The 14,457-nt window shown below is 48.4% G+C and overlaps 1 protein-coding gene across 1 annotated transcript in view; it reads left to right on the top strand.

Moving 5' to 3' along the window:
• LOC311224710 (interleukin-1 receptor accessory protein-like) overlaps nucleotides 1-6,583 on the top strand; it is a gene marked incomplete at both ends in the record, with an annotated part of 59,483 nt that extends 52,900 nt beyond the window's left edge. The window contains one exon of the mRNA XM_084309798.1: nucleotides 5,328-6,583. Coding sequence (XP_084165924.1) covers nucleotides 5,328-6,583 — 1,256 coding nt within the window. The remainder of the gene's footprint in view (nucleotides 1-5,327) is intronic.
• Between the last annotated feature and the right edge of the window lie 7,874 nt (nucleotides 6,584-14,457).

Genomic DNA, 14,457 nt, shown 5'->3' with positions numbered 1-14,457 from the left:
ATATAAACACATCTAGGATGAGGTGTACATCTCTACAGCACAATGAGATATAAACACATCTAGGATGAGGTGTACATCTATACAGCACAATGAGATATAAACACATCTAGGATGAGGTGTACATCTCTACAGCACAATGAGATATAAACACATCTAGGATGAGGTGTACATCTATACAGCACAATGAGATATAAACACATCTAGGATGAGGTGTACATCTATACAGCACAATGAGATATAAACACATCTAGGATGAGGTGTACATCTATACAGCACAATGAGATATAAACACATCTAGGATGAGGTGTACATCTATACAGCACAATGAGATATAAACACATCTAGGATGAGGTGTACATCTCTACAGCACAATGAGATATAAACACATCTAGGATGAGGTGTACATCTATACAGCACAATGAGATATAAACACATCTAGGATGAGGTGCACATCTCTACAGTACAATGAGATATAAACACATCTAGGATGAGGTGCACATCTATACAGCACAATGAGATATAAACACATCTAGGATGAGGTGCACATCTCTACAGTACAATGAGATATAAACACATCTAGGATGAGGTGCACATCTATACAGCACAATGAGATATAAACACATCTAGGATGAGGTGCACATCTCTACAGCACAATCCCTTTGTTTCTAAACTTCATACAATATCCATCCTCACAAGTGAAGCAGAAGGAGTGATCTGCTTTATTCCAGAACCTTTCTTGGAACACACTGGGACTGTGGGACAAGTAAAGCTCAAGACTCAATACAAGGTGATACTACTTGTTAAGGTGGTGGTTTTCTTTTGCAGTGTATTTAAATGAAACGTGTTTATGAGTGTCTCAGGGGACCAACCATGAATGCGTTAGAATGTGCCTGGTGTGGTCAGTGTGAATGAAGACGTCTGCAGACACCGTAACTCCTGGTGGTCAGTGTGAACGAAGACGTATGCAGACACCGTACGTCCTGGTGATGAGTGTGAATGAAGACGTCTGCAGACACCGTACGTCCTGGTGGTGAGTGTGAATGAAGACATCTGCAGACACCGTACGTCCTGGTGGTGAGTGTGAATGAAGACATCTGCAGACACCGTACGTCCTGGTGGTGAGTGTGAATGAAGACGTCTGCAGACACCGTACGTCCTGGTGGTGAGTGTGAATGAAGACGTCTGCAGACACCGTACGTCCTGAAATAATATAAGCTGCTGACTTGGAATTCCTGGAAAATATCAACGGGTGCTTGTTGTCAATTTGCATATTAATAGATCCTTGCATCTCAACGAGGGCAAAGGTGTAGAGATGCTGCTGAGACATTTTCTGTCGTTTATTGCATTGGTTCTGAAACCGCTTCACATCAAGGACCCCCACATTGACACGTAACAGGCCTGAGACCCCCACATTGACACGTAACAGGCCTGGGACCCCCCACATTGACACGTAACAGGCCTGGGACCCCCACATTGACACGTAACAGGCCTGGGACCCCCACATTGACACGTAACAGGCCTGGGACCCCCCACATTGACACGTAACAGGCCTGGGACCCCCACATTGACACCTAACATGCCTGGGACCCCCACATTGACACGTAACAGGCCTGGGACCCCCACATTGACACCTAACATGTCTGGGACCCCCACATTGACACGTAACAGGCCTGGGACCCCCACATTGACACGTAACAGGCCTGGGACCCCCACATTGACACGTAACAGGCCTGGGACCCCCACATTGACACCTAACATGCCTGGGACCCCCACATTGACACCTAACAGGTCTGGGACCCCCACATTGACACCTAACAGGCCTGGGACCCCCACATTGACACCTAACACGCCTGGGACCCCCACATTGACACCTAACACGCCTGGGACCCCCACATTCACACCTAACAGGCCTGGGACCCCCACATTGACACCTAACAGGCCTGGGACCCCCACATTGACACGTAACAGGCCTGGGACCCCCACATTGACAGGTAACAGGTCTGGGACCCCCACATTGACACGTAACAGGCCTGGGACCCCCACATTGACACGTAACAGGCCGGGACCCGCACATTTGATTTGTCTCAGGGCCCCTATCTGAGCAGTTTTTAGATGTGAATTAGAATTCCATAGTTTATAATGTATGTACTGTATACGTGGAGAGATAACAGTGGAGAGAGACCTATGTTCAGAATATAATATAGTCATTCTTGTATTCTCTCACTGAGCTCAGACTCTAGTGAATAAAATATTAGTGAAAGCTATGATCAGAATATGATATAGTCGGGCGGTCAGGTGGCGTAGTGGAGATTGCGCTCGTCACCAACGCAGGAGATGCTGGGTTCGAGCCCAGCTCTAGGCGTTGCTACCAGCTTGGCTAGTCGTTCATACTAATACAATTGGCAGTATTAGGGGGTGGGAAGCTGGTGGGTGAGAATCTGGCGTTGTGAACAGGTCAGGTCTCGGCGCTTGCTCAGCGGGGGCAGGACTTGGTGGAGATAGCGTGCCCTCCCACGTGTTACACTCCACCAATGAGAGTCCTCGCGGCCAAGTGAGAAGACGTCACTGGCAGTCGCCACACGTATCGGAGGAAGCGTGCGTGCGGTCGGCTTCGGGACACCCTTGTACCGACTCGTAGGAGAACATGCATACAGCAGCCAGGTAGGGGAGGGAATTGGCACAACGACTAAATTGGGACGGGGAGAAAAACAGAAAATTGGAGAAAAAAATTAAATAAAATACAAATAATATGATATAGTCATTCTTACAGTATATTCTCTCACTGAGCTACAACTCAGTCTAGAGAATAGAATAGTAGTGAAGGTACCACCCAGAGGTCTTTGAGGGGGTCCCCAGGGGTCTTTGAGGGGGTTCCAGGGGTCTTTGAGGGGGTCCCCAGGGGTCTTTGAGGGGGTTCCAGGGGTCTTTGAGGGGGTTCCAGGGGTCTTTGAGGGGGTCCCCAGGGGTCTTTGAGGGGGTCCCCAGGGGTCTTTGAGGGGATTCCAGGGGTCTTTGAGGGGGTCCCCAGGGGTCTTTGAGGGGGTTCCAGGGGTCTTTGAGGGGGTCCCCAGGGCTCTTTGAGGGGGTTCCAGGGGTCTTTGAGGGGGTCCCCAGGGCTCTTTGAGGGGGTTCCAGGGGTCTTTGAGGGGGTTCCAGGGGTCTTTGAGGGGGTCCCCAGGGGTCTTTGAGGGGGTTCCAGGGGTCTTTGAGGGGGTTCCAGGGGTCTTTGAGGAGGTCCCCAGGGGTCTTTGAGGGGGTCCCCAGGGCTCTTTGAGGGGGTCCCCAGGGCTCTTTGAGGGGGTTCCAGGGGTCTTTGAGGGGGTTCCAGGGGTCTTTGAGGGGGTTCCAGGGGTCTTTGAGGGGGTCCCCAGGGCTCTTTGAGGGGGTTCCAGGGGTCTTTGAGGGGGTTCCAGGGGTCTTTGAGGGGGTTCCAGGGGTCTTTGAGGGGGTCCCCAGGGCTCTTTGAGGGGGTTCCAGGGGTCTTTGAGGGGGTCCCCAGGGGTCTTTGAGGGGGTTCCAGGGGTCTTTGAGGGGGTCCCCAGGGGTCTTTGAGGGGGTCCCCAGGGGTCTTTGAGGGGGTTCCAGGGGTCTTTGAGGGGGTTCCAGGGGTCTTTGAGGGGGTCCCCAGGGGTCTTTGAGGGGGTTCCAGGGGTCTTTGAGGGGGTCCCCAGGGGTCTTTGAGGGGGTCCCCAGGGGTCTTTGAGGGGGTTCCAGGGGTCTTTGAGGGGGTCCCCAGGGGTCTTTGAGGGGGTTCCAGGGGTCTTTGAGGGGGTCCCCAGGGGTCTTTGAGGGGGTTCCAGGGGTCTTTGAGGGGGTCCCAGGGGTCTTTGAGGGGGTCCCCAGGGGTCTTTGAGGGGGTCCCCAGGGGTCTTTGAGGGGGTCCCCAGGGGTCTTTGAGGGGGTCCCCAGGGGTCTTTGAGGGGGTCCCCAGGGGATCCCAAGCAAATAGTCAATTAAATAGTATTACTTTAGTACACATACTAAACCTGCTGCGGGCCCCCGGACCCCAGCTTGAGAACCACTGGTTTATGGAACAGTTTGGTTTGGAAATAAACAACCATATTTATACACAGTTATTCAATATAGAAACGTTTAAAGGTTGAAAGTAATATGTCTGGAGGGAATATTTAAAATAAGTATTTTTGGAGAAACATAGTAGTGTAGTAGTAGCACTACAATACTGCAAATTAGATGTATGTGCAGAGTTGTAGTATTAATATGTACAGTGAGTAATTGATGCAAAGTCATTAGTTACTGGTTCATGTTACAGCCGGTCATATACAACTGGTTCAGCTGACTTAAGGAGATCGTCCTGATTGGTTCCTGCCATCAGCTGACTTAAGGAGATCGTCCCTGATTGGTTCCTGCCGTCTGTAGCTATTGCGTCATCAGGAAAGTGTGAGGAAGTGCCAGGAGACGTGGAGGAGCTGAGCAGCGTGATTTTTTTCCGTAGCCTATGTGTGCGAAGACGCTCTCTGATTGGCTAGCCGCGTACAGCGAAGACCCTCTCTGATTGGTTTAGCGCCGAAGGGTCTCTTCCGCCTTGTACATATATATTCTCTGCTTCAAAGTGGTTATGCTTTGGCCCTCTTTCGAAGTGGGTTATGCTTAGAGTTAGGGTTAGGGTTAGGGTTAAACTTAGGGTTAAGGTTAAGGTTAAGGTTAGGGTTTGGGTTAGGGTTTTAGGCGGAAGAGACCCTTCGGCGCTAAACCAATCAGAGAGGGTCTTCGCTGTACGCGGCTAGCCAATCAGAGAGCGTCTTCGCACACATAGGCTACGGAAAAAGATCACGCAGCTGAGCAAGGAGTGGAGAGGTGTGACACAGGTTTGGACCTTCAGGGCTAAGTGCCTTGCTCAAGAGCACTTCAGTGGTAGTTTGAATGAATGAATGAATGAATGAACAATAAAAGAATCAAGAAATCAAATAGATAATTTGCCGTGAAAAGAAAAACAATAAAGTAAGATGAATAATAATAAACAAAACAGTCTCTTGTTTGATGGGAATAGGAAGACGCAAGATGCTTATCAGGTCCTGCCCCTTATTGCAATAAACCCCTAACTACCCCTTATTGTAATAAACATTGACTTTTTTCAGTCTTTTATCTTTTGATATATCAATCACTTCATCATTAGTCCTGAGATACATAACCAAGTACCAAGTACCTTCTAGCACAGTGTTCAAAATGTCTCCCAACAGAATCATCTGCAAACAAAATGACTCGACGATCAGACAATCGATCAAGTTAATCACAATCCTTACTGTTGATAAATAATAGGTAATTTTTTATGTTATTTTAACCTGATCTGATCTCCCCTGTGTGTGCAGACGTGTCGGAGGCGGTCCTGCGCTGCATGCAGCTGAGTCGCCGTCTGCTGCTGGTCCTGAGCCCCGACTACCTGCTGGAGAAGAGCCTCAGTCTGCTGGAGTGTCGCCTCGCCATCTACCTGCAGCACAGCCACCACGTCGCCATGGTGACCATCCTCTACCGCTCGCTGAGCAAGACCTCCTCCGCCGAGGCCGTGCAGGTGAGGCGCGCCGCCGCCAGCAGCGTCACCTGGAGGGCCGGCCGCTCGGAGCCCGCGGGGTCCCGCTTCTGGAAAAGGCTCCGGCTGGCGCTGCCCGTGCGGCCCCTGGCGCTGGGCCGCAGGATGATCGACAGCACGTCCTCGCACTCCGACCTGGCGGCCCTGGCGCTCGCCCATCGGGCTCAGCGGGTGGAGAGCCGGGGCAGGAAGGCCGCCGTGGCCAATCACGGACGGGCCGGAGGGAGGGGCAGGCTGAGGAAGGGGAGGAGCCAGGGGCGGGGCAGGGCGGACGGACTGGACGGCAGGGAGTTGGGTTTGAGGTGCGGAGAGGGGCAGCACGGCAGGATCTGCTCGGGGTGCGCTGGTTTTGTTGGCATGAGGGAGAATCAGGGGTTGGTGGGCAGAGGGGCGGAGCTTACTGTGGAAACTCAGCAACCGACACACGCCAGCACAGACACACCTCCTGGAGCTGGCCCCGCCTCTGACCCCGCCTCTACCACCCCTCAACCCAGCCCTATCTCTGACCCCACTGCCTCTGCCTCTGACTCCACCCCTTTCCCTGACTCCACTGCCTCTGACTCCACCCCTATCCCTGACCCCACTGCGTCTGACTCCGCCCCAATCCCTGACTCCACCCCTATCTCTGGCCCCACTGCCTCTGACTCCGCCCCTATCTCTGACCCCACTGCCTCTGACTCTGCCCCTATCTCTGACCCCACTGCCTCTGACTCCGCCCCTATCTCTGACCCCACTGCCTCTGACTCCGCCCCTATCTCTGGCCCCACTGCCTCTGACTCCGCCCCTATCTCTGACTCCGCCCCTATCTCTGACCCCACTGCTTCTGACTCCGCCCCTATCCCTGGCCCCACTGCCTGTGACCACACCCCAGACACTGCTGCTGGTGCTGACACCACCCACACCGCTGTCCCCGACCAAGTCATTACCCAGCAGCCCCGGGACCACAGTGAGACAAGAGACAAAACTAGCAACAGATACTCCAAGGAAAAACTAAATGACCAGAGGATTGTAATGTCCCGCGTGCCCGGCAACGCCTGAGTCTTTCTGGGTCAAAGGTCACAGATTCATCTCTGCCCCACGCTGCGTTGGGAGGGTTGCTTGTTACAGATTGTCTGATCTCCTGTTTACAATAAATTGTAAATGCTGATGCAATCAATTGGATTACACCCCAACACAATGTATTTCCAACGTTTTCACCGTCTACAATCGCGGTGGACATTATTTCAAGTCATGACGTTTGTGTCCTCAGTCTCAGAATGCCTCGTCCCCTTTGGAACTTGGAGTAACAGGTTCATCACTAGTTATCTTCTGAAGTATCTGTACGCTGATTACTGTGTTTTTCCTCAGTAACTGTAACTGATAACTGTTACTAGATTTTTGTAATTTCACTACTGTAATCCAGTTACATGTAATCCATTACTACCCAGCTCTGCCCTGTGCACACAGCGAGCACTGTGGTTCCTCTTCCATGGCTCTGGAGCGGTTCTGAAGATATCTTGGTCTGCACACAGCGAGCACTGTGGTTCTTCTTCCATGGCTCTGGAGCGGTTCTGAAGATATCTTGGTCTGCACACAGCGAGCACTGTGGTTCTTCTTCCATGGCTCTGGAGCGGTTCTGAAGATATCTTGGTCTGCACACAGCGAGCACTGTGGTTCTTCTTCCATGGCTCTGGAGCGGTTCTGAAGATATCTTGGTCTGCACACAGCGAGCACTGTGGTTCTTCTTCCATGGCTCTGGAGCGGTTCTGAAGATATCTTGGTCTGCACACAGCGAGCACTGTGGTTCTTCTTCCATGGCTCTGGAGCGGTTCTGAAGATATCTTGGTCTGCACACAGCGAGCACTGTGGTTCTTCTTCCATGGCTCTGGAGCGGTTCTGAAGATATCTTGGTCTGCACACAGCGAGCACTGTGGTTCTTCTTCCATGGCTCTGGAGCGGTTCTGAAGATATCTTGGTCTGCACACAGCGAGCACTGTGGTTCTTCTTCCATGGCTCTGGAGCGGTTCTGAAGATATCTTGGTCTGCACACAGCGAGCACTGTGGTTCTTCTTCCATGGCTCTGGAGCGGTTCTGAAGATATCTTGGTCTGCACACAGCGAGCACTGTGGTTCTTCTTCCATGGCTCTGGAGCGGTTCTGAAGATATCTTGGTCTGCACACTGCGAGCAACATGATCGACGGGTCGCTCTATTTTGATATGTTGATCTATTTAGAGTGATTGAATAGTAATTATGTGGGTTTCGCCCATCCCTACCAAGGAATACACAGAGTATCTCTTTCAGATCAATGTTTTTCGAGCACTGGGAGACTTTAACAGCCTGTTATCCAGTGTGTGAATTATACCATTTCCGGAGCTCTCCTTACATTAAAGGAACACACCAACATTATGGGAAATGCTCTTACCATCTTCTCAGAAGTTGAGAGTCTGGGACCAAAAAGCATGTTGGTTTTTCTGTATGTGATCTTTGTGGAAGTTCAGCTGATCCTGTAGAAGGAGAGATCAATGCTTTACCTTTCATGTTATTGGGGACCCCCCTTATACTGACAATGGATTCCAATCTTTAATTTGGACAACAAACTTTAACTTGGATTAACTTGGATTATCTTTTGGAATCACTAACTTTGGGAATTGTGGGGACTTTTGGGGAGCAGCTCATTACAGAGGGAACAGTCGTATGGACAACAGGAATTTAATGAACTGAGTGGAATAGTTTGTGTTTTGTTTATTTCATTGATCTTTTGTTTCATTGACTGAACTATAGGCTACTGAGAGCATTTGTTTAGTTTTATTTGATTTTTGAGTTGGGTTTTAAACCACAGAATAGGAAAAGTGAGATTAGGCCGTTATGCCTTGGTTTTTTTTGTTTTTATTTTGTACTCTCTATGATTAATGATATAAAAATCACTACCTGCCATCTCTGCATTCTCCTTACTGGACAATCCCTTTTAATACAGCTTAGGGGTCTGTTACAAACTCTTGGCCAAAAACACCCCCCCCTCCCGGAGTTTTAAGATAGGCTAGTGGCCCGTATGTGCTTCCATTCGTTTGTGCTAAACTAGGCTAGCTTGCAGCCGAATAGCTTTCTACTGAACGCACAGAGAGGGAATTGGCTTCTCTTCCATTTTGCTAAAGAATAATAAAACATACATTTTGATCACAGAAGGTTGAACATTTATTCATGGGACTGTTGTCAGGTCAGTAGAGAAGCATTGTAGCACAGGAAAGTGATTGGCTGTTGATGGACAATGATCTCCAAAGGTTCAGCACTGGGCAACTTGCTGTGGGCTACAAACTAGAGTCGTAACATTGCCAGTCCAGTTTCCCAATCTCTCAGCTCTGTCGAAAATGAATGGGCTTCAAGCTGGTCGTATTTTTCGCTGTGTGTACATAAGTACATTGGGAGACAGTGGCTCAGGAGGTAGATCTGATCATCTGGTAACGGGAATGTTCCCGGTTTGATGCTGGCTCCTCCTGGTAAGCGTGTCGAAGTGTCCGCGAGCAATGAGCAGGTCGGTACCTCGCATGGCCAACTCCGCCGTCGGCGTGTGAATGTGTGAGTGAATGGGTGAATGTGAGGCATACGTTGTAAAAGTTATATTATATTAACGCAGTCCATTTACCATTTACATCTGCGCCTACGTGACATCTAATAACTACAAATGACTGTAGTGTAATTCATTTAGCTGACGCTTTTATCCAAAGCGACTTACAAGTTCTGTGCGACAAGACAGCAAGAAGGGTATAACTCTATCAGCTGAGTAACAATGTTCATCAAAGTGTTGCGTGTTACAGTGTAGGTTAGTTTATTAGGACAAGTGCATGACATTAAGGTTAGTCGGGGTTAGATTTTTTTTATTTTTTATTTTTTTTGATCATCTCAGTCAAAACCAGGTGTGGTGGACTCCCAAGTCAAGACCAGGACGCGTCTATTCTTTTACCAACGGATTTCCAGTTCCGCGTTCGCGTTCTGCGATCTGATTGGCTACTGACGTTTCTGGTGCGATCTGATTGGCCACTGACGTTTCTGGTCATGTGACATGTGCGCCCAATCGCGTGACGCGGCCATTTCCGCCTCGAACAGCAGCAAACTACCTAACGCCTAGTTTATCACTGGTTAAGCTTAGGCGACTCTTTCGAAGTTGGTTATGGTTAGAGTTTGGAATCAGGGCTGGTGTTCTATCGCCCTGCTCTAAGACAAACTCTAACCTTAACCAACTTCGAAAGAGTGCCTAAGCTTAACCGGTGGCAGAATTTGCCGTCACACGACTGCCACACTCTTTGCGTGTTGTGTTGTGAAAATGCCAGCCTTATAGTAGTTTCCGCAGTGTTTCACTATGTTTGTGAAGCTGTGTGTGTTCTGTATTACAGCTGTGGAGACATGGTGTGGCTCATTTTGACAAACGTTACTTGTAGTGCAAGATGGGAATAATAGTTTGTTTCCCCACGCTGTAGTTTGTAGTTTATTACATGCTAAACATCGCGCATTTCCAAGATAATCCAGTCTTTTTTCATAGATTGCGAGATAAAACGTGTTATGTGCAATAAGCCCAAACCGTTCTGGCTGATCCCATGAAACTCCAAATACTCCCAAATCAAAGGTATATGACATGTATATATATACCATCACAAAATCATCAAGGGGATGACTCAAAACTCTGATTGTGTTTGCCGACCATGTTTTTCGTCCGGTGAAACACAGGACTGTGATCGTTAGAAAAACACGTTTCAGATTCGGTAACATAAACATAGAATGTACCTTACCTTAACCGGAAGGTATTCCAATAAGAATAATTCCAAGTGATCACATCGCCATCGCGATTACCAGTGTATATGTCTATACACGTTTCGATGGTCAAATCCGCTTATGCAATGGAATTCCGAGGCGAGCACTGTGCATTTCTGTCCCAGCAGAAGGAGGGGCCACTAACCTAGGAGAAAATCAAAGTAAAGCTGACTATAAACCCCCAAGCCATTGCAGTTCAGACACGGACGATACTGCCACCTGGTGACAGTCGATCATAATGCAGTTCTAATGTGTGGGGACGTGCCTAAATGATGCAGATCGCTCCCGGCAGGTCTGTAGAGCGGGGATCAAAGTAAAAAGATCAAACGGTCCAAAAGCGTATTTTTGGCACTGAGCGGTTGCCGCCCAAAAACGTAATATGTCGTTTTTGGCAATGAATGTGTTAAAGGTGCTATTTTTTTTTGATCATCTCAGTCAAAACCAGGTGTGGTGGACTCCCAAGTCAAGACCAGGACGCGTCTATTCTTTTACCAACGGATTTCCAGTTCCGCGTTCGCGTTCTGCGATCTGATTGGCTACTGACGTTTCTGGTGCGATCTGATTGGCCACTGACGTTTCTGGTCATGTGACATGTGCGCCCAATCGCGTGACGCGGCCATTTCCGCCTCGAACAGCAGCAAACTACCTAACGCCTAGTTTATCACTGGTTAAGCTTAGGCGACTCTTTCAAAGTTGGTTATGGTTAGAGTTTGGAATCAGGGCTGGTGTTCTATCGCCCTGCTCTAAGACAAACTCTAACCTTAACCAACTTCGAAAGAGTGCCTAAGCTTAACCGGTGGCAGAATTTGCCGTCACACGATTGGCGCGACCAGAAACGTCAGTGGCCAATCAGAGCGCAGAACGCGAACGCGGAACTGGAAATCCGTTGGTAAAAGTATTCAGGCGACCAGGACATACCAAGACCAGGTGTGGTGGACTCCCAAGTCAAGACCAGGATGAAAGTGGGGATCTGGACTGAAGCAAAGTCCAACCTGAGGGACGACTAGACTAGAACACGTTGAATGCAATCTTGTTGATACATCTTGATTGTTATAATGATGCCAATCAGCACGATATAAAACTTTATATAAAAAGAACAATGGAAAGAGTGCATCTTCTGATTGTGATGTCATGTTTTTGTGACCTCTGCCTTGGTCTGAAGTGGAACAATGAATTAATTGATTAAATTAATAATGAGATAGAACTCATAAGACTAACCCTTACTTTAACACTTTGACTGCCACACTCTTTGCGTGTTGTGTTGTGAAAATGCCAGCCTTATAGTAGTTTCCGCAGTGTTTCACTATGTTTGTGAAGCTGTGTGTGTTCTGTATTACAGCTGTGGAGACATGGTGTGGCTCATTTTGACAAACGTTACTTGTAGTGCAAGATGGGAATAATAGTTTGTTTCCCCACGCTGTAGTTTGTAGTTTATTACATGCTAAACATCGCGCATTTCCAAGATAATCCAGTCTTTTTTCATAGATTGCGAGATAAAACGTGTTATGTGCAATAAGCCCAAACCGTTCTGGCTGATCCCATGAAACTCCAAATACTCCCAAATCAAAGGTATATGACATGTATATATATACCATCACAAAATCATCAAGGGGATGACTCAAAACTCTGATTGTGTTTGCCGACCATGTTTTTCGTCCGGTGAAACACAGGACTGTGATCGTTAGAAAAACACGTTTCAGATTCGGTAACATAAACATAGAATGTACCTTACCTTAACCGGAAGGTATTCCAATAAGAATAATTCCAAGTGATCACATCGCCATCGCGATTACCAGTGTATATGTCTATACACGTTTTGATGGTCAAATCCGCTTATGCAATGGAATTCCGAGGCGAGCACTGTGCATTTCTGTCCCAGCAGAAGGAGGGGCCACTAACCTAGGAGAAAATCAAAGTAAAGCTGACTATAAACCCCCAAACCATTGCAGTTCAGACACGGACGATACTGCCACCTGGTGACAGTCGATCATAATGCAGTTCTAATGTGTGGGGACGTGCCTAAATGATGCAGATCGCTCCCGGCAGGTCTGTAGAGCGGGGATCAAAGTAAAAAGATCAAACGGTTCAAAAGCGTATTTTTGGCACTGAACGGTTGCCGCCCAAAAACGTAATATGTCGTTTTTGGCAATGAATGTTGTTGTGAAGGGCCAGATTAAACCGAATATATATATTTATTTATATATATATATTTAATTGTATTTGTATATTCTCTAATATTCCCTGATATCCCTTGTATATTCCTTGTACAATATGCATTGAATATCCATTCTAGCCTACTGAACATCCCATAATAGTCTCCATTCTACTATTGGTCGAGACCTTGGTGCCAGGCTGCCATACCCCTCAGACCCAGTTCAAACGTACCGCTCGACATGTACGAACAAGTCCTAGTTCCGCGTAGGAATTTGGCTACCGCACCACTAATGGGACTATTTGTTCATAGTGCGTATATATACTGCGCTACTAAAGTAGGACTTTCTTTTCAGTCCAGTTTCTTACCCTCCAATAGAGTCACAGACGTAAAGCCTCCCCGCGACGCCACGTGTGGGAGTAAGGCCAAGTTCGCCTACCATCGGTATTGAGACATCGTGTATATTAATATTTGAATAGTCATATTTGGCACTATATCGTCGAGTTGGACGTAGTCTATTAAGCTAATAATAGTCTGTTAATATATAGTGCTTCGTGCGGTGAGAATACTACCGTAGTCAGTACCCCATCGTTTCGGGCAGAGAACTGGCTGCTTACCCAGGGTGGTTGACCCTATGTGAAGCTGCACCCGAGGAGCCCCAGAGCCGACGAGCGAGTGGACCTGTATACCGGATTATTCTACCGACGACAGCCCGCCTTCCCAGGCACGGATTATGCTTTGGATACTTTGATTATTCCATGGATAAAGACCCCCGACACTGCCGTGTGTTGGAACCCCCCCCCCTGGAGAGGACGCAAGGTGAGGAGACGCTCTGCAAGACGAGGTCGCTTCACGTCTCTCCCCCGTGGACCGGAGAGAGCCGGCCCACAAAGAGTCCACCTGCTTTCATCTGTGGTCCAAGGATCGCCGGCGCATTGAACGGCACTACAGTGGGTTCACCTGGGATACCCTTGGCCGGACGAGGCAGCCGGATTCTACCCCCCCCCCCCTCCTACTCCTGTTGTCTTACAAGCGACCGGATTAACCCCCCTAGTGTATCCAGTCTTATAATCATTAAAGTATCATTGCTGTTATTCCTTAACTATTCCAGGTCGTATATTTACCACCTGCGCCTTCAGAGATTGGACATTCTCTATTGATATACCGACGAATACTCCTTGCCATAAAAGTGCATACTATTTCAATTCATAAATGTAATTAAGTGATTAAGTGCTTATTCTACACACCATCGCTGTGTAGGAATAAAGACCTGTTTCTAATCCGTACATTTGTGTTGGATCCGTTTCATCTATGTGAGAGTGTTCATGATAATATATTTATGCCGTGTACTGGGTGGCCGAATATTAAGTACAAAGGTAGTGGTAGTAAGTATCATATCTAGTAATACAGTCAGGGAATTGTACCCCTCAGTTACAATTGGTCCTTCGAGCCGGAGGGTAATTAGTGTAATATTAATATAGTGTTATTAATATTGAAATGGCCTATGATGAACACTCCACGAAACGATCCTCCTAACCAACGCCCGCAGCGCGAACGACGGCTCCCTCAGTACTTAGAGGCTTACGCTGTCAGTCAACAACCTAGTCTTCTACTAACAGTAAACGCGGTAAAACTAGAAAGTAAAAGTATGTCTAACCCCAACGCCCAGACTACCCCGACCATAGAGGCCCCTACGGGCTCTAATGTAACTGACCAAGTTCACGGTGGGGACCAGTGGGAACCAGACATGACTTCACACCCCGCCAGTACTGAAGAAGTAGTCCCCGATGAGTCCCGGGAGGAATACAACGCTACCGAGAGAGAACTCGGCACGGAAGAAGACGGGGAGAGCACCGTGGAGATAGAACTCCAAGGCTCCGCAAGGAGTACCCCGAGGGAAGGCTCCCCTATACAACCGCCTTCTCCCAGCGAGGCAGAGAGGACCCTACAGCAGGCCTTCCTCATCAGCCTGAACGC

Source organism: Notolepis coatsorum, assembly GCF_963971535.1.
Source record: "Notolepis coatsorum genome assembly, chromosome: 1".
Classification (NCBI taxonomy): domain Eukaryota; kingdom Metazoa; phylum Chordata; class Actinopteri; order Aulopiformes; family Paralepididae; genus Notolepis; species Notolepis coatsorum.
Note: the sequence above shows the minus strand (reverse complement) of the source record. Positions and strands in the feature narration are given on the sequence as shown.